At 37.0% G+C, this 20,221-nt stretch overlaps 3 protein-coding genes across 3 annotated transcripts; 1 reads left to right on the top strand and 2 right to left on the bottom strand.

The window, feature by feature from the left end:
- Positions 1–751: 751 nt before the first annotated feature.
- Positions 752–1,816, bottom strand: LOC113765800 (probable galacturonosyltransferase-like 4). The gene has a single exon (XM_027310052.1). It carries the CDS (start codon positions 1,814–1,816, stop codon positions 752–754), a length of 1,065 nt encoding a protein of 354 aa, XP_027165853.1.
- Positions 1,817–3,320: 1,504 nt separating this feature from the next.
- On the bottom strand, positions 3,321–4,517 carry LOC113765801 (S-adenosylmethionine decarboxylase proenzyme 4). The gene has a single exon (XM_027310053.1). It carries the CDS (start codon positions 4,405–4,407, stop codon positions 3,373–3,375), a length of 1,035 nt encoding a protein of 344 aa, XP_027165854.1. The 5' UTR covers positions 4,408–4,517; the 3' UTR covers positions 3,321–3,372.
- Positions 4,518–15,048: 10,531 nt separating this feature from the next.
- LOC113764583 (probable protein phosphatase 2C 35) lies at positions 15,049–20,056 on the top strand. The gene is made up of 5 exons (XM_027308517.1): positions 15,049–16,756; positions 18,316–18,447; positions 18,973–19,199; positions 19,273–19,334; positions 19,679–20,056. The coding sequence occupies exons 1-3, from the start codon at positions 15,845–15,847 to the stop codon at positions 19,186–19,188; spliced, it is 1,260 nt and encodes a 419-aa protein (XP_027164318.1). The 5' UTR covers positions 15,049–15,844; the 3' UTR covers positions 19,189–19,199; positions 19,273–19,334; positions 19,679–20,056.
- The last annotated feature ends 165 nt before the right edge of the window (positions 20,057–20,221 follow it).

The following is a 20,221-nucleotide window of genomic DNA, read 5'->3' as shown; positions in this document are numbered from 1 at the left end:
CTGGAAGCATCAAATTTAGAAATGAATGATACAGTCTTGATTTCAAGAGTAGATATTTTATTAACTGGAAAATGGATTGATTATCGAGTTTGTACTGAACTTTTAGTTCTCAGGAAAGATATCTTTCTGGAAGGTTATTTTGTTAAATTGTTTTTAGAAAAATTTACTATAGCATCTTTATTAGTAACATGTGTCTGTGAGATGAAGAGGAACTAAAGGAAAAAACAGGAGATTTTGCACACTTATTGTGAGTTTTGGTGCACATTTTTTAAAGTTTCTAGTATGTAGGCTTCATTTTTATTTTATTTTATTTTTGGGTAGAAAGCAAGTTGTACAAAAAACATGTATATATATATAAGTTGCAAAGAGACTGAGGCCAAACGCTTTCATATCGTGGCCGTTTGCTTTTTGCAATTGGCCTCCAATAGCAGAAGCTTCAACAAAATAGTAGCGCTTTTACATTTGTTGCGCTACAATTTACAACTAAACTATGGACATTCATGAGAAGAGAGTATAATAAAACAAAATTTTACAACTTACTATAAATTCATGAACAAACTTGCTAATGCCTACCTCTAGAGGCAAAGCCAACGGATTCTCTCTGACTCCGTATTTGTTGGCTCAGGGTCTGTGCATTCAGACCGAAGAAAATCTATGAATTATCACAGAAACTTAAAAATTTCTCCTACGTCAATCTTGTTCCACATTTTCCCACCTTACTGACAATGCATGGCTTCCTTAGTTATGTATGTCATTCTTCTAATGCAATTCTAGATGAACGGTAGAGGTCATATGGAGCCCATAGGTAGTCCACCGCGCATGGCTTCCTGGAGTCCAATCTTAACCATGGCTTCCCCTTACCGCTCCAGTGCAATAGGCTAATCGGTCCAGGGTGAAGACTTCTACACTTGCCTTCAAAGTTATCACCGCCTAAACCATGTTGATTCCATCTATGATCCACTGCCTTAATATTGCCTGCAAATACGAGCAAAATTGGAGGCAAAGACCCCAGATGATAAATTTTCCTTTGCTTCTGTATGACCATCCACTCTTCAACCTTCTGTGTATAGCCCCCTTTTCTCCATTTATCAACATCAACCACCATTACACCTGTGTTGAAGTAGCAAGGTCTTCTTCCTTCAAAAGTTCTCGCCAGATTGACATCGGACCAAAATGTGTCCGTAAAATATGTCGTGAAATTTGCATGGCAGTACTCCGGCGCAGCTAGGACGCGGTCTCCCAAGTCCACACCCCACAGCTTTGCAATGTCGTCGACGACGATTATATCCGAGTCAACATAAATCACACGTTCCACATCCCTAGGGAGAATATCAGAAAGATAGATTCTTGCATAGTTCAGAGGTTGATCCAAGGCTTGTCTGATGGACTTGGAGATTTTTCCGCGAACAAGATTAGAATCGAAGTGATAGACTCTGAAAGTGAGGTAAGGGAAGGTGGATTTGATCAATGAGGATATCCCAGGCTCCAGACGAAGGGAAAGAAAGTGGAAGGAAACATTCTCAGGGCATGTCGAATGCTGTAAAATTGACAAAATGGCGGCAACCGCGCCGCGGATGTAGTTTATATCAAGGGGCATGACTATATGGATGTTATCTTTCTTGCTTGAGCTGCATTCGTTGCCATTGCGAAAAGCCGGTGCCTCCCGAAAGGAGAGGATGGCGGATGCAGGCTTAGGAACGAGGTTGACGCGGATGCCATTGGTGAAAGAGGTGGTGGTTGTGAGGGGTTGCAAGAGGAGGAGAGACAGGAGGCCAGCGAGGGAGACACAAGAGGTGTTGCAGCTCCAATTGGCCATCCTCCCCGATAGGCCAAAATTAGGTAGCTAAACTGTTTCCGCTATAAAGATTTTCTAGAGTTTTGGGTTTGATGAGGGAGGACGAAGAAATATACCATTGGAAAGTTCAGGTTCAAATTCGAGAGAGAAAGTTTAGGGAAGTCCAACGGTCGAAGGAGGACAATGAGCTGGGGAGAGCAGCTTGGGAGGCAAGGAAAAAAAATCGGGAAAGTGTGTTTGACTCGTCGATGTTCGTCTTATCTCCAAATGCCATTAATTTCATATCTTTTCTTTTTGCTGGCAAAGTAAAGAGAATTCTCCGAAGACCGTTCCTCAATTTTCTTCAGCCAAATTTATTACCACTAGCTACTCCATCTGTCTTTGCATATCTGCTCTTTTAATTATTGGCAGCTTAATTGGAGATTTTTTTTTTCCATAGTACCATTGCGTCACGTTCTCTTACACTGCCAACAGATAGGATGCATCATAAGTATACGAATTATTAAAGTTCAGGGGAAAAATTGTCTACATCAAGACCACATATTAAACAGCTGCGACCCGTTTTCTTTGTCTTTCGACTTCTCTTACTATTATGTTATGTTAAAGCTTAATCGATCCTTGCACTAATCTGTGGTAGGTTTAGATGATGCCTCGAATTCGTTTTTCCGACAGAGACAAAAAAAATTCAAGTCGGGTATCTGAGAAACACATCCTGCATTTCATTTCATTAGCATTTGCACGAAATCTGACAGCTGAGAAAGAAAAGATGCAAATTGCACGCCAAAATTCTTCTCAAATTCATGCTAGCTGCTATTAGCTATTGCTGTTGTTAGCAGCTTAGTTCACCCTTTTTTGAGGTACGCAGGACCCCGAAAATCTGCTCTTCATGCCTGTAAGGAAAGAAATCGATGGCAATGGCCAATAACAGTAGTGATTTCTGTCTTTTCATAGACCAATACTAGAATTTATTAAAAAAAAAAAAAAAAACCCACTTGAGTTTAGCAAAGAATTAGAGAGACACAGTCTACTATTGACTGAAAAAGACAAGAAAGAAGAGATCCAACGTACAAAAGGCAGAAATCAGAACTCGAAGAAGAAAGAGATGGTAGCAAAGTTCTTTCTTTCACATAAGAAGCTCAAAAACATGAGCACTTTTCATCATCCCCACTACAAAAAAAATTGCAACCTCAAAATTTCTAGGCGTGACAAACATATAGTGGGGTGCAATATCATGATGAACCCACACCATCCCTTCTCCTTCCGCATCAGCCTCTCTCTCTCTCTCTCTCATGGACATGGCCTCATCTCCAAATTTTTTCCCCCACTACAATCTTTCTACATAAGTCAACCCCACATTGATTTTCATAATTTACCACCCAATCCAATGACATTACCATGAATCACCCACTCCCCTAATTTAAAACAAAAAAAAAAAGAAAAAAAAAAAAGAAAGAAAAAATTGTTACTAACCCTAAGAAAAGCCCCGGCCCCCTACTTTCCCTCCCTTTACTCTTTTGAACCTCTCCACATATCTACTGGTTGTTGGACCACCACCCTTTATCGCCACCACTTACAAGCTATTTCCGACGAGGCGTGAAAGTTTGAAACACGACGGTGCCTGCTGCTGGGAACTCGTCCACCGTGCAACTCCTGCATTTCATCCCCACTGGCTCCACTGCACTGGCAACCTTTGTCCATGCTTCATGACCAGTGCTGGTCGTCGCCACCGACATTGTTCCCGGCCGGAAAACTTGCACCACCTTCTTTAACACCTCCACAATAGCATTATGATCATCATAAATGGAACCAACAAACTCAAAACTTGCATAACTGAAACCATCCTCCGGGGTTACGTGGATGGTAGAGTAACGGTCATTATCAATTCCATTCATGGAATAGCCACATGGATCAAATGCAAAGTCGCAAATAAGTGCATTAGGATTAATATCCACAATCCCTGTTATCTCCGTCATCTCCTTTCCGGCTGTGTCGCCGTTTTTTCCGTCGTTTGGATGCCGGTAAAACTTACGAGCGAGAACACGATCCAGCTCCGTCATGCAAACTTCAACAGTGAAAATATCTTGATGGTCGCTCTCAAAGTTTTGCATCAACATGTGAGACTCATCACATGCAGAAAAAACATGCCATGAATGAGAAGACATCTTTGAAGGCATAACTGAGGCCTTCCTGTAACAAAGATGGCTAGGCAAACTCTCTTCCAAGTAGATAACTTCTTCCTTGAAGCTTGAATGAGGGTAAGGCTGAGCTTTGGGGAAAATGAAGCTACCTCTGGTGTACCTACACACACTCAAGGTGAGGCCAATATCGCAAGCCAAGTGCAGCAATGGACAGATGGATTTTAACAGCTGAGTAGTCCCACAAGTCTTGATGATGATCTTTGTAGGGTAAACGAAGAGACTCGATTCTGATAATACGTAGGCATCAAAATACTGGTTCCCCACAGCTGATACCACTGTGCATTGCACTGCATGCAACACCTCCTCTATTGACTCAAAATCCAGCTGCCGGAGACTGATTCCGTTCACCGGATCATCGCCGGAGAAATGAAGCTCTAGTCTCTTCTCAAACCCTTCAAATCCAGACATAGCCATTTTTATCTTACTAAACAAGATATATGAAAAGGGTTCGTTAATTAGTAAGAAATATTATTGAACTAGAACGGGAGTAGTGCAAGTAGAAAATTAGCAAATGAGTTGGTCTTGTCGACTACAGTTGCAAAGAGAGTAGTGGAGTGACAAAACGGATACAGGGCCATGAGTATATATAGAGAAAGAAGAGAGAGTTGATATGGGGAAATGGAGCAGATAGGAGAGACCATGCAATATTTGCAACGCATAAAAGGGGTACTGAAGAGAGAGTGTGGGAGAATAAGAGTAAGAGGGGCATGCGGGTGAGGCAACCAAGAATAATGATTGTAAGCATAATGAATACAAGATGATGGTCATTTTTGTGTGTTGTGAGATCGTTCTCCAGACAGCTACATGAATTAGAATTCATTCCCACGCGCAATTTTCTTGTTCTACATCCTCAGATATGTATTATATATTTGATTCTAGCTATTCATCTTATCTACGACCCAAAAAAAAAAAAAAATTAGTCCCTTTTTCAACTGAACTTTTAACTAAACAGAGCAATTAGTTGTTACTAATAAGATTTCATTTGTAAATTAATGTTTATGCTTTTGTTAGTAGTACTTTATTTTGCCTTCTTGTAGCATGCATAGCACTTGTGATGGATTTTTGTCCTGTAACACAAGTATATGATTGAAGGGTTTGAATTGAATTTATTTGAGTAGTACTATAACAGTATAACTACCATAGTCTTTCTATTTTGACATCATGATTTCTTTGCATTTTAAAAGGTGGCATCACTTGTCGTATCAATATCTGCCCACTCTGGAGAAGAAAATGCATGCCACGAGATTCCTCTTTCTCTGGAGCAAGGAAACCAGGATCCTATACACTTCTTCTACTTAGTCATGATTTGGAACTTGAACATCAAATTGTATCCAGTTCGTATATATCTTTTACAATTAGAACTTTAATATGGGGTGCTTAAGAAAATTTAAGAAAAGGGCCATTAAATTACTAGATGAGTAGATAAATACATATAGTAATCTTGATCTGCAGCACCTAGTGATAGATTCACATGCATTTTGATGATACGGTAGCCTAAAAAACAGAGACATAATTATAAAGTAGACGTTTCGATGCGGTGACAACAATAATTAAGTTCCTAGGCAGAGGCAAGCTTAATTTCCTTATATAGATGTTCTCAAGTGGATGCACAAAGCCAAAACACAACAAATAAAACTCAGTATATATTATATCACACACCAACTGGATGATCAATGGACTAATCAGGTGAGGAAGGAGTGATATGAGCACCATTGAATTGAGAATTCTCCTAGGCTGTGATGGAGGTGATGGTGATGGGATTGGGAGGGACAATACTGTTGCATAATCATACCCATGGCCACTGCTCAAATTAGTGTGCAAATTGAAGTGAAAACAATTGGTCGAAAAGGATAGCATTGTCTTTCCGGAAGTGGGCAGGTGTGTATTTAAAGAAGGTAAGAGACGTGCCCAGAAATCATCAATTGTTTTTCAAGGACGTAAGAAACAGTAGCAATCAGGCGTGGCAACTAAATAATTACAAGAATATCCATGAATTAGGTGTTGTTGGGGCATTTCTTTTGTTCAAAAAAGGACCCTTTTTTTTTTTTTTTAGGTGGGGTGGGGTGGGGGGGTTGCAATGTAGTTTAAGGTTGAAGGTCAAATGATTGACGACATTCACATAGTACTGTATCCTTTTTCAAGATCCATCCGTTTATGCATTACTATCACTTTTCTAGTACAATACAATGGATATGCACTGTTAAACTATTCGAGGTTTCTGTCGAGTGGAGGGATTTCAAAGCCAGCAATTAAGGATTAGCATTACTTTCAGTTCATTTATTATCTTGAGAGAGTGGTTTTTGGACATGTAAAATATTAAAATCAATGTCGGACAAGAGTTGGACACTCTTTATCATTTCCCAAATGCTTAGACATATTGGCATAAACTCTATATGCCTATACTTGTAATAATATTTTAGATAGATACACCTAAAATATAAAGTCATACACAAATAGACAGGGGGTAGCATGCATTGGCTTAATCAGTATGGAAATCAAGATGAGCTGGCATTAAAGCAGCCCTGATGCATGAGTGATTACTTCTGTTTGGTGGCATACGAGTATATAGAGTATTATCCCTACGGTAAATGATTAACCTATAGACATTCCAATTGAAGGAAGATTATAAATTGCTTCCCTTTAGGGAGGAAATGGACTCCCTACTCATCACAAAACAAAATCTCCCCTTAGCTTTTAAGTTACTTTTGCAGTTCACCTTACAAAGCTTACCATATCTAATCATCATACAGCATACTACTAGACATGCATGTAGCATGTAAATACTAGTTGGTGGTAGAATCAGTAAGAAGTAAAAAGAGAAAGTAGTAGCAAATTAAGAGGATAGACATTGGAAGGGGAGCTAATTAAAGAAGCATGCATGTATGGAATATGGGTAGGAGAGTTGGAAAGGTTGGGGTGTGGACAATGATGCCAAATTGTGAGTTTAGAATCAAAATTTGCAGTTCTTAGAGCAGGATCAATGATTCAGAATGTATGCGTCATGAACAATTTTATGGTGGCTGGCACACTCACATTATGACATATCCGACCTCTTGTGCTGCACGCGCACCACCAAACCCCATATTTCTTGACACTAATATTCAGCATATATGCCAAAATTTCTTGAGATATCAGCATATCTATAACTTTGATCAGTTATATTGAGTTATATATGACTTTGACATCGACATCATACCACCAAGATCTCCCAATCTCCCTCCATCTCTTCATGATGCATGCATGCCAGTCCAAAATGGTCAACTGCTATTCAACCATAAGGACCAAAGCAGAGATTAGAGGACGAATTTAATTAGCTAGGTTACAGTTCGGTATTAGCATATATAATGAAATATGAATGTTGTTTTAGCTGTAGTATCCTCTATTTATGGCTAAATTACACTGCAATAAGAGCATAATACGCATTAGAAAAGATAAGAGTGCTAACTATTTGAATACACACGTCTATGTAAAGAATCATACATTGAACCGCTCCAAAATCTTTACTCGAAAGTCCAAAACCAAACTCCACAAAATCCCTACTTTTCTTACATGAAAAGCTGTACAAAATCTTACCCAAATATCGAAAGAGTCGGCTTGAATTTGGGTGAGTAGAGGGCATATATTGGAAAAAGTTACACAAAAGAAGATTTACAGATGTTTATGGAAGCCTAATCTTAATCTTGTGGTGGACCCAATAAGTCACCTTTTAATCTCAATCTCCCTCGAGCAAATCATACTGCCCAAACTTACGATTTTGGACCCACTAAGAGGGGCTTAATATGCCCGACAACCACCATCAAAGGTCCCACAAAACTACACATAATCTAACTTGTGTCCTTCCTCCAAGACACACTAGGGCCATGGTTAATCTAAACTTAGATAAAAGTTATGGACATCGAGTCCCCACTACACTAGGGACATTGTATAAATGGCCAAGGCAATTGATCAACAAGGGTTTAGAGGGCTACAAGTGACTTTAGCCGCCATACATGCTTGCATGCGTACAATTGCACACATGTGGAATATATTAAGTGAGAAAACATAATAGTAGTAGTAATTTCTATCCTTGTAAATTTGAGCACTCAGATGTGCGCAAGTGAGTGCAACTGTACCATGCGCACAAAAATTGTGCTCTCTGTGGCTGCCCACCACTCTTTGAACTCTAAGAGTTGCCAATTGATAAGGGCTGGCTTCTCCTTGGGAAGAAATTGTCTGAGCCCTCACCGTACTCCTTCAGTTCTTGAACTTTTTTGCAAGCTTTTGTGTCGAAATCAAAGCCCCTAGTTACTTTGTTAACCTCCCACTTGCGAGTTGTGAAAGCTAGTCATGAAAGGAAATGACAGGAAAAAGGGCACAAGTCAACTTTGGATGGAGTTGAATACTGTTGCTATGGAACAAACAATGGATTTTTTAGCAAAAAGAATTTGGGACCTCCCTCTCTGCTGTTTATAGAGTTAGGTGCTCCTACCATCATACTAATTAAACCGAATATTTTAGCAAAAGGTTTGTGTTTTCTTCGCCCTTTTTTTTTGGTTTCTCGCCTTCTTGAATATATGAAAGTACCTTAAAAATTTTAAAACTGCACGCACGGCAAAATTAAAATGTCCTTAACTAGTAACTTGATATTCCACAATCTTTGGCTATTGTAATTGAGGATGAGAGCAATGCAAGAATTTTTCATATATTGCATGAGTAATCCTTACTAAAAGTAGTAAAATGGAACGCTAGTCACTCCCCATCCTACACAATCTCGCACTCTAATTCACAAAAGAGATAAAAGCGATACCCCACCATGCATGTATGATTGCTCGTAGTCGCAGGTGCAATGCAAAGCTTCTCCATGAAAAAGATTTGAAAGCAAACAAGACATGTTAGAAGTTTCAAGTGCTTTTACACATATCCTTCATCACACTGCTTCTTTGCTTGCTGCCCCCACACAGACAAAACACATCATCCATATGTATATTTTGTCCATGAGAATATTATGTGCATACGACATTGAAAAAGAGAGAAAGCCAGAGAGATACAGTGAATAATTGTATCACTCCTTGCTACTCGCCTCGAGCCCTGCCCTGTGACCGATTGCCAGAGCAAATCTCTCGATCTGAATGAAAACCTTACACGCCACATCATGTTCTCTCATGCCCTCTTATCATTTTCTTTTTCTTTCTTTCTTTCTTTCTTTTTTTTTTTTTGTTTTTTCATCTCATAAAGCTCTTGATCAGTCTTCTATAGCCTGAATCTCTCTTGATTGCTCCACGCAAGCATCACTCATGGCTTCTGACTTGTGACTCTGACATCATCCTCAAACTTTAGATTAATCCCACTAATTGTATCCGAAATATTTGCTAGTTATGTCTAATCTTATAGTGTAACAAAATTTCAAGTTTCATTCAAGCCATCTTTAAGGTAAATGCACGGCATAATTCGCCTTGTAAAATTTCACTTTCATCTCTAGAAATTAAACATGGGATTAATGCATTTGTCGATCACCTTACTAAATGAATAAAAATTTCGGGAGAAGGGGTAACGAAAAAAAGGGCCTTTCAGAATCAGCCCTTTTAAATAAAAGGGTCTATCTAACCAATGTCCAATTGGTACTCGTTAAAATATAGTTCAGGCATCAAATTTTTTTTAATAAATAAAGTAAGTTAGAGAAAGTGTATAAAAATTAAGGAGGGTAATAATTGTTATCGTGTATATTCACAGAGTATTGAGAGGTTAGATATAATTTAGGCGTATTAATAAATGTCTATAAGGCACCGATTCGCTAAAAACTCTAAATAAAAATTGAGATAAATATATGACTTAGTCGATTACCTGTCCTAGTGACTTAGTACATCTCGGCGTTGTTAATAGGGGTGGGCGCGGGTCGGGTACCCGCCTCATTCGGGTCAGCCATTTTCTGACCCTTACCCGCCCCGCATATCAGCGGGTACCCTATAATCGGGTACCTGTTGAGATAGGGTCGGGTCAGCAGGTACTCGCCCCCGCCCCATTTATCATTTAATTTTTTTTAAAAAAATGATTTATACCAATTTAATTTTATATTTTACACATTCATCTAAGATTTAATAAATTTTTTTTTCTAAAAAAGGTTTTCCACCAAGAAACAAGCATGTGAAGAGAATATAAGATAAAGGAAAAAATTTAAAAGAATTCAAAATCAATAAAAGTTTGAAATAAGTAGCCCAATTTTTAATATATATGTTCCGCATTAATTAAACTTTTTTTTATAAAATATAAGATCATGACCTCTACAAATGAATCTTGTAAATAAACTATAGTATCTCATATTTGTAATGCAATTTGTTCAATAAAATTACTTATTTAGTTCCAACTTATTATTTTATAGAGTGTGTATAAAAATAAAAATAAAAATAAAAATAAAAAATATATATATGCGGGGCGAATCGGGTACCCGCGGGTTTTTAATTATGTGACCCTAACCCGTCCCGCATTTTAGCGGGTACCCGATCCTCTTTTGACCCGATCAAATAATAAAAATCGGATATCCTAATTTTCGGATCGGATCGGATATGACGGGTTTTCGGGTTAGTGGATAATTTTGCCCATCCCTAGTTGTTAATGACAGAAATTGAATAATCATATATGCATCTCGATTCGTTTCCTTTATAACGGCAGAGTTGAACACGTAGTTGCTCTCCATATAACTTGATTAATTAACAACTAGGGGAAAGCCCGCGCTAAGCTCGGGAGTTTTAACTTATGTGACAAAATATTTATTTAAATAAATTTATAAAAAAAAGATGGTAGAATTAGAACTGCATGGTAATTGATTTATTGAATCAGTTGAAGTGCATGAAATTATAAGTCAATTGACCAAATCAATAGACTTATAAAGGAAAACAAATTTATAAGTAAAAGAAATAGTATTGTAGTAGATAATCACACCATACCACGACAACAATAGCAAAAATATCATTACCTTTGTTACTATACCATTATAACACAATCATAACCATATCCAATCAACAATTAACATGTATCAACTATAAGGTCAAATTTAGATTCTATCTTAGTCATGAAATTGCAGTCAATAGACAATCTTTAATCGTAGTTTAACAACCTGCAGTCATGAATATCAGATTTTGGAAATATAGTTAGAAAATATAAGAAGGTTCATATGGATATTTATGTATGTATCATGTATTCCATAACGAAGTTTTGATATTCATACAATAGCTATTGAAAAAATATTGCAGTAGAAAACTCACAGTTTTTATTGTATCAGTTAAACATCCAAAATTCTAGAAAGAGAAAAAGTAAATGAGCATACTTGTCCAAATACCCATAACAAAAGATTGAGCACAAGCACTTAAAAGAACATTGTTCAATATTGAAAGCCTCCATTATTGTCAAGTTGAAGAGCACTACAATTATACTTGTAACGGATTGGAAATATGAACCAAAACAAATCATATTCATTATTAAGTGCTTCCTGAACCAATCATCTTTAGTATTAATACCCTCTATTATTTTAGCTAAAAAAGCTACCCAACAATTATAATAGAAGATGAAGAACATTGCAATTACATTTGTAAATGGTTTAAACACCACTTAAAAGTTTGATAATCACGTGGAATATAAGTCAATTGCAAATGAGTGGACACAATAGTCAAACCCAACTCAACTATACATTATAATGTTGCACATTTAGCTTAATCACTTGCATTTGATTTTTTTTTCCCTACCTAAATTATCCCCAAGATGATAGATGAAAAATTTTTCAACAGTCACCTACAAATTCCTTTATATATATATATATAATAGAAAATTGGAAAAGTATCAGAGAGTAAGTAACATTAAAAATGGTAAAGAATTATTGTTTGGTATTCTGTAAGCTGTTACTGGTACACAAGGAAAAGGGTTTTGGAGAATCAAGTCTATGCACCTATGATATGGTATGAAAATCAGTTAATAACTTAATAAATCCCCTGCCTTTTTAGAAAATCTTTGCCCTTTTTTTAGAGGCATGCATGAGATCTGATCCATTTTATATTAGGGTTCTTTTCTTAGGTGAAGTGGAACCACCAAAACTTCTATGCCACAATAATGCTGACATAACCATGCTGTCATTCCAGCAATACTAAGCTGCCAATTGAACTTAATTACTTAGGTCTAACAGGCAAAGATAGTGAAAGATGGATGCATATAATACAAATTTTTTAAAGAGGTTTAAAACAGAACCAGAAGGGATGATTGATTGCAAATAGGGGAGCTCCAAGAGATTCATTGAGGCTCTTTTTGAAGATTTGATAATGTCAGGAGAGCAAGCATGAATATGTAAGCATGGAGGCCATCATGTTCCCTCTATCCCAAACTCTCTGTCTTCTCTAAGCATCCCTTAATTTATATACCCACTTTCTACTTCTACCCCCACCCCCAGCTCAGATGTAACCATTACACCGCCCCACACCCCCCCCCCCCCAAAAAAAAAACAAAAAACACAAACTGATTTATTAGTTGAGCTAGAATCCAAATGAAACCCATATCTCTTGCCATTGTAATGTAAAATTGAAGACCCTCTTGCTCAAAAAAAAATTTTTTTTTGAAGACCCTCTCAATCTCTCATCAGTGGACACAAGATTTGTATATTTTACAAGATATACTCTAAAAGCAAGCAAATATGTTAGGCAGAAAACCAGTACCATTGTACTAATAAATATTAATATCGTCATTTATAGTATCATATATATATATATATAGAGAGAGAGAGAGAGAGAGAGAGAGAGAGAGAGAGCCATAAATTATGTGAGGATATATTGGCACAAGGGATAAGATAGGCAGATATATTAATTATATTATGAATACAATAACATATGGTATTAATATATGTTAGACATTCGGAAGGGACCAAAAGAGAGCAAGTAGCAAAGCCGACATCTTGGAACTCTTTAAACATGCTTATTCCGAATAATTACAGCTTGATGCATGCAAGAGATTAGATTCTAATTGTAGCCAACACATGATTACTATTCTTTATTAGATTATCAGTGAGGTTTTAGGGGATGCATCTATCATGCATGTTACCTTCTTATTTTGGAGGACGCTGTCTTTTTAGCATATCATAGAAACACCCTATTATCATCAATGTGTTGGTACCTTTGCCCCTCCTGATTTTCTTAGTTCGTGTTCAAATGTACTATAATTATTGTAAAACTTAATATACACGACAAAAATGTTGCCCAGATCAATCCCTTGTATGTGCAAGTATGTCAAGATACCAACCAAGCGTTTCAAAGGAATCCAGAACTCCTACTTCAAGGTTTTTTTTGTTCTTTTTGTTTTTCTATTTTAGGTCAATGACTCCAGAAAAATTACCGATAACATAACTCCTTGGAATTAGAAGTTCTGAATTCAGATATTTTTTCCAACCTCCCATTCTTAAATCTCATTCTTCACCTGCTTAAAAAAAAAAAAAAGGGAAGAAAAGCGTTTGGAAATATAATAGAGCTCGTAAAATAAACAAGTAAATCTTATACACACCGTCAGTGTATATATTATTACTATTAGATTCATAAAACGTGTGCAAAAGTTAAATTTAAAATTTAAAATTTGCATAATTATTGGTCATCCAAAGGTAACAGTGGCAATATATAGAAAATTAATTCAAAACAAAATAGTTATCTTTCGCATTATTTGTTGGGCTATAGTGATTTTGTCAATTGTCAGCCCACGGCCAACCTTAAGGTTGGATTTGAAGCCTAATTCAACTGGTAGCCAGCAGGCCCCGTGGACCCAAGTGCAAAATATCGAGAACCAGCAAGCAGTGTAGGCCAATGAGCTGCCCGGTGGTTTTGGATAACAAATCCAATTTAAAGTTGGAGGATCACTTATTGGGTTGTGGTAGCCCACTTCTTTTCGCGCGAAGCTTAAAAAAAATAACAATGATCTGGAGTGGGAGCAAGTGGATTTCGAACTAGCGGTTTGTTTGGATAGTGAATTAATTTTAAATAATATTTTACTTGCATCATAAACATAATTTTCAATTCACTTTTTTATATTTTTAATCACCTTTTTATCTCACATGTATCACATCATAAAAAGTGCTATAGTAATTATTTCAAATAATACTCTATCCAAACAAACCCTTTGGGCAGAGGAAATAATAAAGAATCTTTCATGCCTAATAAATATTTATTCCATGCGTAAATATCTCATAAATACAAAGAAATTTTCCTGACTTGTGATTTTCCAATTTTGATAAACATCCATAATAAACATTGAATGCTCAAGATACTTTTCGAGTTTAAGAATGAAAATTTATTCTTTAATCAGGAGAGTGAAATACAATAAAAATGTTGGTCATGTTATTGAAAATTGTTGTACTTTTATTGAATCACCCTTAGACAACACTTACAAGGTGATCAAGGTTTTTTTTCCCCCTCCTTTTGTCTCTTTTCAAGTTCAAATTGTTACCTTAATAAGCAGCCTATTAAACATTTCAATAAATGTGGATCAAAACTTGGACATTGTACTGAGGAAGGCCTAAACTGGCAGAGATACACTATTAGAATATCAAAGCCAAATTCAATTTTCTATGAACTAGTGGCTCGATTTTTTTCACTTTTTTTAGTTTTTGTAGTTTAAGTGAAAAGTTTTGAATCCGGAATGTCTCACTTATACTCCATTTTCCATACCAAACAGCCAATCCCTCCTTCCTCCTTTTTTAGCCATTTGAAATGCAAACGTGAATTTAATATATTTTCTTGCAGAATATGTCTGAGCATGAAAGAGGAAAGAAACAATCCTCAACAAGACAAAAACAAAAATGCACCAAGACTAACCCATCTCACAATGTCTAAATTCAAGCAAATAAAATTTTTGTTGAAGTCTTTGAGGAGTCTACTATAATAACCCATAAATATCTCCAATTTCTACATTTGGCCTTGGTGATAGGAAAATCTCGTCATATATTTCTTGTCCTTTTCCCCTTTTATCCCTACACTTCACTTCTCCGAGCTATTGCATGTCTTTTCTTGAGAAATGGAGACATGGGCTTTGTACATTGCACAGATAGCCATTCCCCATGCAGACCTAGTAACGCACACATAAAACCAAAAACCTAATGACCTTTGTCAAACAAGTATCAAACCCACCAAATTTCTCTCTCTTTCAAAACCCCCTTCTTCCTAGAATTTTCCAAGGATTTGAAAAAAAAAAATTTTTCCTTGGAAATTAGAAACAAGGAGAAAAGGCATGCATTCCATTGAATGCTGCCTGTGTCTAATGATCAAAGAATCAAGCCAGGATCTTTGTTTTTATGGATATAATCTTGTTTTCTTGTACGGACCCCACAATCCCTACACCACATGCCCTGTTCTCTGACTATTTCAGAAAAAGCCATTGTCTGATCAAAGCAAAAAAGTTTCCACCTTTTGCTTGTTAGGCTTGATTTTGGGTTCTTTTTTTCCCCCTCTTTTGTTTCTACCATCTTCGCCCTTTTGGGTTTTCTTTCCGTCTGTCAAGTGTCAACTCGAATTCTTCTTTCCTTTCTCTGATCATTTCTTCTTGATTGGGTCATCCCCCAATCTTGAGAAACTTTTCTTGGTAACCTTTGGTAATCATAAATTTATGTAAAGGTGGAAACTTTTGGGTTTGTTTTACTTGTAGGGTTCGTCAATTGGTGGTTCTCAACTTTAATGGGTTTCTCTATTTGGTATCGATAATGTTGGATTTGAGGAAGACCCTTCTGGCCCTTTTTGCTGAGGATTGCATTTCCGTGTAAGGTTGTTTCTTCTCAAGCATTTCTTTCTTTCAGGACTTTCTGCTAATAGCGGGTGTGTGTCTGAGAGATTATTTTGGGTTGTTGAAAGTGCATTGAGGAATGGGTTGTATTCATGGGAAGTGTTGTGGAAGATACCCTCAATCTCCAGACCGTAGTAGAAGAGAAGAATTGGGTACATATACCGGTCATGGAACACATGTACTTGCTGATAGGTCATTAGATATTGTTCATGTGCCATCCCACAAATTCAGGTTAGAATATTCTGTGGTTACACAAAGGGGCTACTATCCTGAAACCCCTGATAAAGAAAATCAAGACAGCTACTGTATAAAAACCCATATTCAGGGTAATCCAAATGTGCATTTCTTTGGGGTATTTGATGGGCATGGGCAGTTTGGTACACAATGTTCAAAGTTTGTCAAAGATAGGCTTGTTGAGATTTTATCAAATGACCCTACATTGTTGGATGATCCTGTTAAGGCTTATAATTCTGCATTTTTGGCTACAAATGAAGAACTACATATTAGTGATATTGATGATTCCATGAGTGGTACAACAGCTATCACCGTGCTTGTTGTTGGGGATATGCTATATGTGGCCAATGTGGGTGATTCAAGGGCGGTGTTGGCCGTTAAGGAAGAGAATAAGCTTGTTGCTGAAGACTTGTCTTATGACCAGACACCATTTAGGAAAGATGAATGTGAGAGAGTTAAACTTTGTGGTGCCCGTGTTTTAAGTGTTGATCAAGTGGAAGGGCTTAAAGATCCTGGAATTCAGACATGGGGAGATGAAGAGACTGAAGGTGGTGATCCACCAAGGCTGTGGGTTCAGAACGGAATGTATCCTGGGACGGCATTTACACGGAGTGTGGGGGATAGCACAGCAGAGAAGATTGGTGTAGTTGCTGTTCCTGAGGTATCAGCAGTTCACCTTACCTCGAGTCATCCATTCTTTGTCGTTGCCAGTGATGGTGTTTTTGAGTTCCTCTCCAGCCAAACTGTAGTGGATATGGTACGTAATAAGCTTGATAACATTGAGTTCCTCTTTGTCGTTCCCTGTTCCAAGGCCTTTCATGGCCGTGATAATCTGACAGTCAATTAGTTTTTTACCCCCTTTTTTATAACATGGAAGTTTCACATGTTCATGGCTAGTCGCTTTTTGGGTCATTGCCAGCATTTGATGTTATTTATCTAAAAATGCTAGCCCACATTAAAAATTCTGGAAAGGTCAAAGTAGCAATGAGTAGCCCCCCTTGTTTTACTTCCTCCTAGTATTCTGTCTCTGTTTTTAACTTTTCTTTCTTTGTTGTCTCGGTCAAAAGTTGTTAAATGTTCTTGTAAGCTAGATCCTGTACAGCATGTAATTAAATATTGATATAATCTTGATCAAACTTTGCAGAAATTGAAATCCTGGTTTAGCTGAATTATGAAGCTTCTGTTTACGAATGAAAGAAGATAATGTTACCTAGAGCGCATTGATAAATTAGTACCATAGATCATAAACGTTAGGTAAACAAATTAGTATTAATAACTAAGTTGGCATATCCTAGATAATTGGAATTAATTATCAATATCTTGTGAAGTTTCCTACCAGAGAAAATCTTTTTACCAAGTTCAGATGACAACTAGAACAGCAGCAGTTCCATTTTTTTCTTTTCCATGACATGAAGTTATATTGTGAATCTCTGCTAAGGCTCCTACTAAAGGAAATATGCCTATTTGATTGTGTCAGCATATTGTGGCTCCTTCATCCATAGCTTTCTCTGTGAGGTGGTGAGCAGAAGGTTAAAAAATATAGGAAAAAAAAAGAGAAGGTTGAGAAGGAAATTTCTCACCGGAATTGTAGTTAGACATAGCAGCTATGAAGGAATTTGAGAAAGATGGTATGAATGCATTTGATGCGAAAGGTTAATGCTCATCCAAATTAGTAAATAGTGCAAACACCAAATCTATGGCGTGAGACAAGATTACGCTTACAATTATGTGGAACAAAGTAATATAAGTTTTTTCTTAATGCAAGTCATGTTTTACTGTGATAGAATTTAGGATGAGTTGAGTAGCATACTCTAGATAAAGAGGAGCAATAAATTGCTTTAAATTTGACGTGTAAAGTTCACTATAAGATCTTGAGGATGAGTATTTAGGTGTCTTTGGTTTACAAGGGCAGAGTTTTAAGATCCATGAGTTTGAAATTGAAGTGCTATCTCATGGTACTTGAGTGTTCAAAACCTTGATTATACTTTGTCCCCTATGGAGTCTCATGCTTTATTGAAGTCTTATACTATTTCGATGCTTGCTTACATTTACGGTAATTGCATTTCCTTGTTTTAATTAATTATTACACGTAATGGAGGTATAATCACTCAGTAGGTTTTTTTTTGTGATTTTGTGCTATGCTTTACAGTTGGCACACAATTTGGCTAGCTTATGTTTGGCAAGGTGATTGTTGATCTCATGCAATGCATTCTCTTTGCCTTGGAGAATACTCTTCCATATCATTAAACTAGTTGATCATGCGCTTCTGTACTACAATTGTTCTGACTATTCTCTTTTTTAACTTTCTTTCTCTAGGTGACTAGATATACCGATCCCCAGGATGCATGTTCTGCTATTATTGGAGAAGCCTATAAACTATGGTTAGAGCATGAGAATCGGACAGATGATATAACAATCATCATTGTACACATTAGAGATTTATCTAATGTATGAATTACATGAGTTCTTTGACTTTTTTATTTTCTCTCTTTTATTCTTGTACTAATGTGTAGTACTAGTTGGTATGATCATGTGATGCGAGGAAATTAGCATTTGAAAATGGGTCTCACTTCAAATTTGGTGATAATATTTTTGTTCAGATTTCTTTTTTCTTTTCCCACAATGATTTGAGAGTGCAATCTGTTGCTTTTCTTTAACTCCTGATGATTTCATGAAGAAGGATTGTAGTCATCCTTGCCTCCCAAGCACACAAAAACATCCCTGGAGAAGGGTAAAGAAGTGGCCTAGGCCAATAAGAGAAAAGATCATGATTCCAGTGCCGAAATTATTTGCATTATCTTTCTGATATTTTCCTGCATCTTCCATGTGCACTTCTGCAGTCCAACACATTTCTTTTGTATGATCTGGTCTTAATATCAAATACTTATTCTTGGGCTGCTTCTACAGTTTTTGAGTATAATGAGAAAAAGAAGCTTGTTTATTTGGCTAATTACATTCTTCAAACTGCATTAGTTTGTTGTTAGTGCCAATAGTGATAGCAGCGAAGGGAAAACAAGGTCTGATGCACTGAGGACGGAGAATGGAACTTCTGATGTGTTTTTCACGCCTTCTGGATCTGAAGTCTGCCATTCAGTAAGAAGTGATTTTTCTGAACGTTATAGCTATCAGAATACAATGCCAAAGGATCAAAGCCTTGCAAATGTTGCTTCTCCAGCAATGTTGGCTTAGCTATCTGCATCGTGAGTGCTGCTGCTTGTTTCTCTATCCTGTTTCTATCCGTAACCGAATAACACTCAAATTCTTCTTTTCTAGGGACTGAAGAAAGAGAGGACCAGGGGGTTCATTAGGGTTCCTTTTCTCACTTCGATGAATTGGTAATTTCTGTTTTTTTTTTTTGTTTTTTTCCAAATGATTTGTATTTTTTTTTTAAAATCTTTTTGGCTACAGTTCAAGGCAGTAATCCATGAAATTTTGACGAGGCACAGCTATCCCCTCGTGGAAGACACAGCATGGCCTTTTATGTATGCTTGTATTTGTTGCATTCCAGAATGCATCACTTTCTTTGTAGTGCTTATTACAAGCCTATGATGGAAGGGAGAGAAAGAGAGAGAGAGAAGTGTTTGTGGGTGTGTTATTGTGCATGCATGCGTGGGTGATTTATGCTGAATCATTGTCTTGCGTGCATAATTCATCTCAGAGATTGAACCTTTTGTCGCAGGTAATCGATCTGGTGGTGATACATCCGCAGCAGACCACAAATTCAAGTTTATCTTCAAATCTAGTTGTTGAAGAGTTGCATTCGTTTCCGTGATTATGTCCCAATAGCATGTGCTCCCTGGTTGAAATGAGCTGCCATTTTGCCTTCTCCAACAAACATATTAGAAGAGCAAGGCTAACAAGGCTTCAATAGCTTTAGGGAGAGAGCGGTGGTCTGTTTTGATACAGAATGTGTATGATGCAGCAGATGAATATATCATCAGTTCTGCGGTGAAAAGACACATCATGCTAGTATCAGCTGCTAACGTTGCTTAGACATTGATATTTAGTTTTCTGATCAGAATATTAGTCCATCCTTGCTTCCAGAAGCAAGAAAGTACTTCAAAGTTGGCTGTTACTTGACCATAAAAGTGCCTTAATCTCTTATGATAATCCTTAGTTAAAAAGGAAGAAAAAAAGAAACATGATTGTTACTTCTTGTTTATGAAGCTCAGACATGACGAGTGAGTTTGAGCTTTTAGTTCACTCGTACGAACACATGGGC

The sequence above is a fragment of the Coffea eugenioides genome, chromosome 3 (genome assembly GCF_003713205.1).
Source record: "Coffea eugenioides isolate CCC68of chromosome 3, Ceug_1.0, whole genome shotgun sequence".
Taxonomy (NCBI): Eukaryota; Viridiplantae; Streptophyta; class Magnoliopsida; order Gentianales; family Rubiaceae; genus Coffea; species Coffea eugenioides.
The sequence above is the reverse complement of the archived record's forward strand: the minus strand, read 5'-3'. Positions and strand labels throughout refer to the sequence as shown.

What these genes read in the sequence shown, in the direction of transcription:
- LOC113765800 (XM_027310052.1), bottom strand. Translation starts at nt 1,816, where the DNA reads ATGGCCAATTGGAGCTGCAACACCTCTTGTGTCTCCCTCGCTGGCCTC.
- LOC113764583 (XM_027308517.1), top strand. Translation starts at nt 15,845, where the DNA reads ATGGGTTGTATTCATGGGAAGTGTTGTGGAAGATACCCTCAATCTCCA. An exon ending in GCCAAACTGTAGTGGATATG is followed by an intron (nt 16,757 to 18,315) that starts GTACGTAATAAG and finishes TTCTTTCTCTAG; the next exon opens with GTGACTAGATATACCGATCC. An exon ending in ACATTAGAGATTTATCTAAT is followed by an intron (nt 18,448 to 18,972) that starts GTATGAATTACA and finishes AAACTGCATTAG; the next exon opens with TTTGTTGTTAGTGCCAATAG.
- LOC113765801 (XM_027310053.1), bottom strand. Translation starts at nt 4,407, where the DNA reads ATGGCTATGTCTGGATTTGAAGGGTTTGAGAAGAGACTAGAGCTTCAT.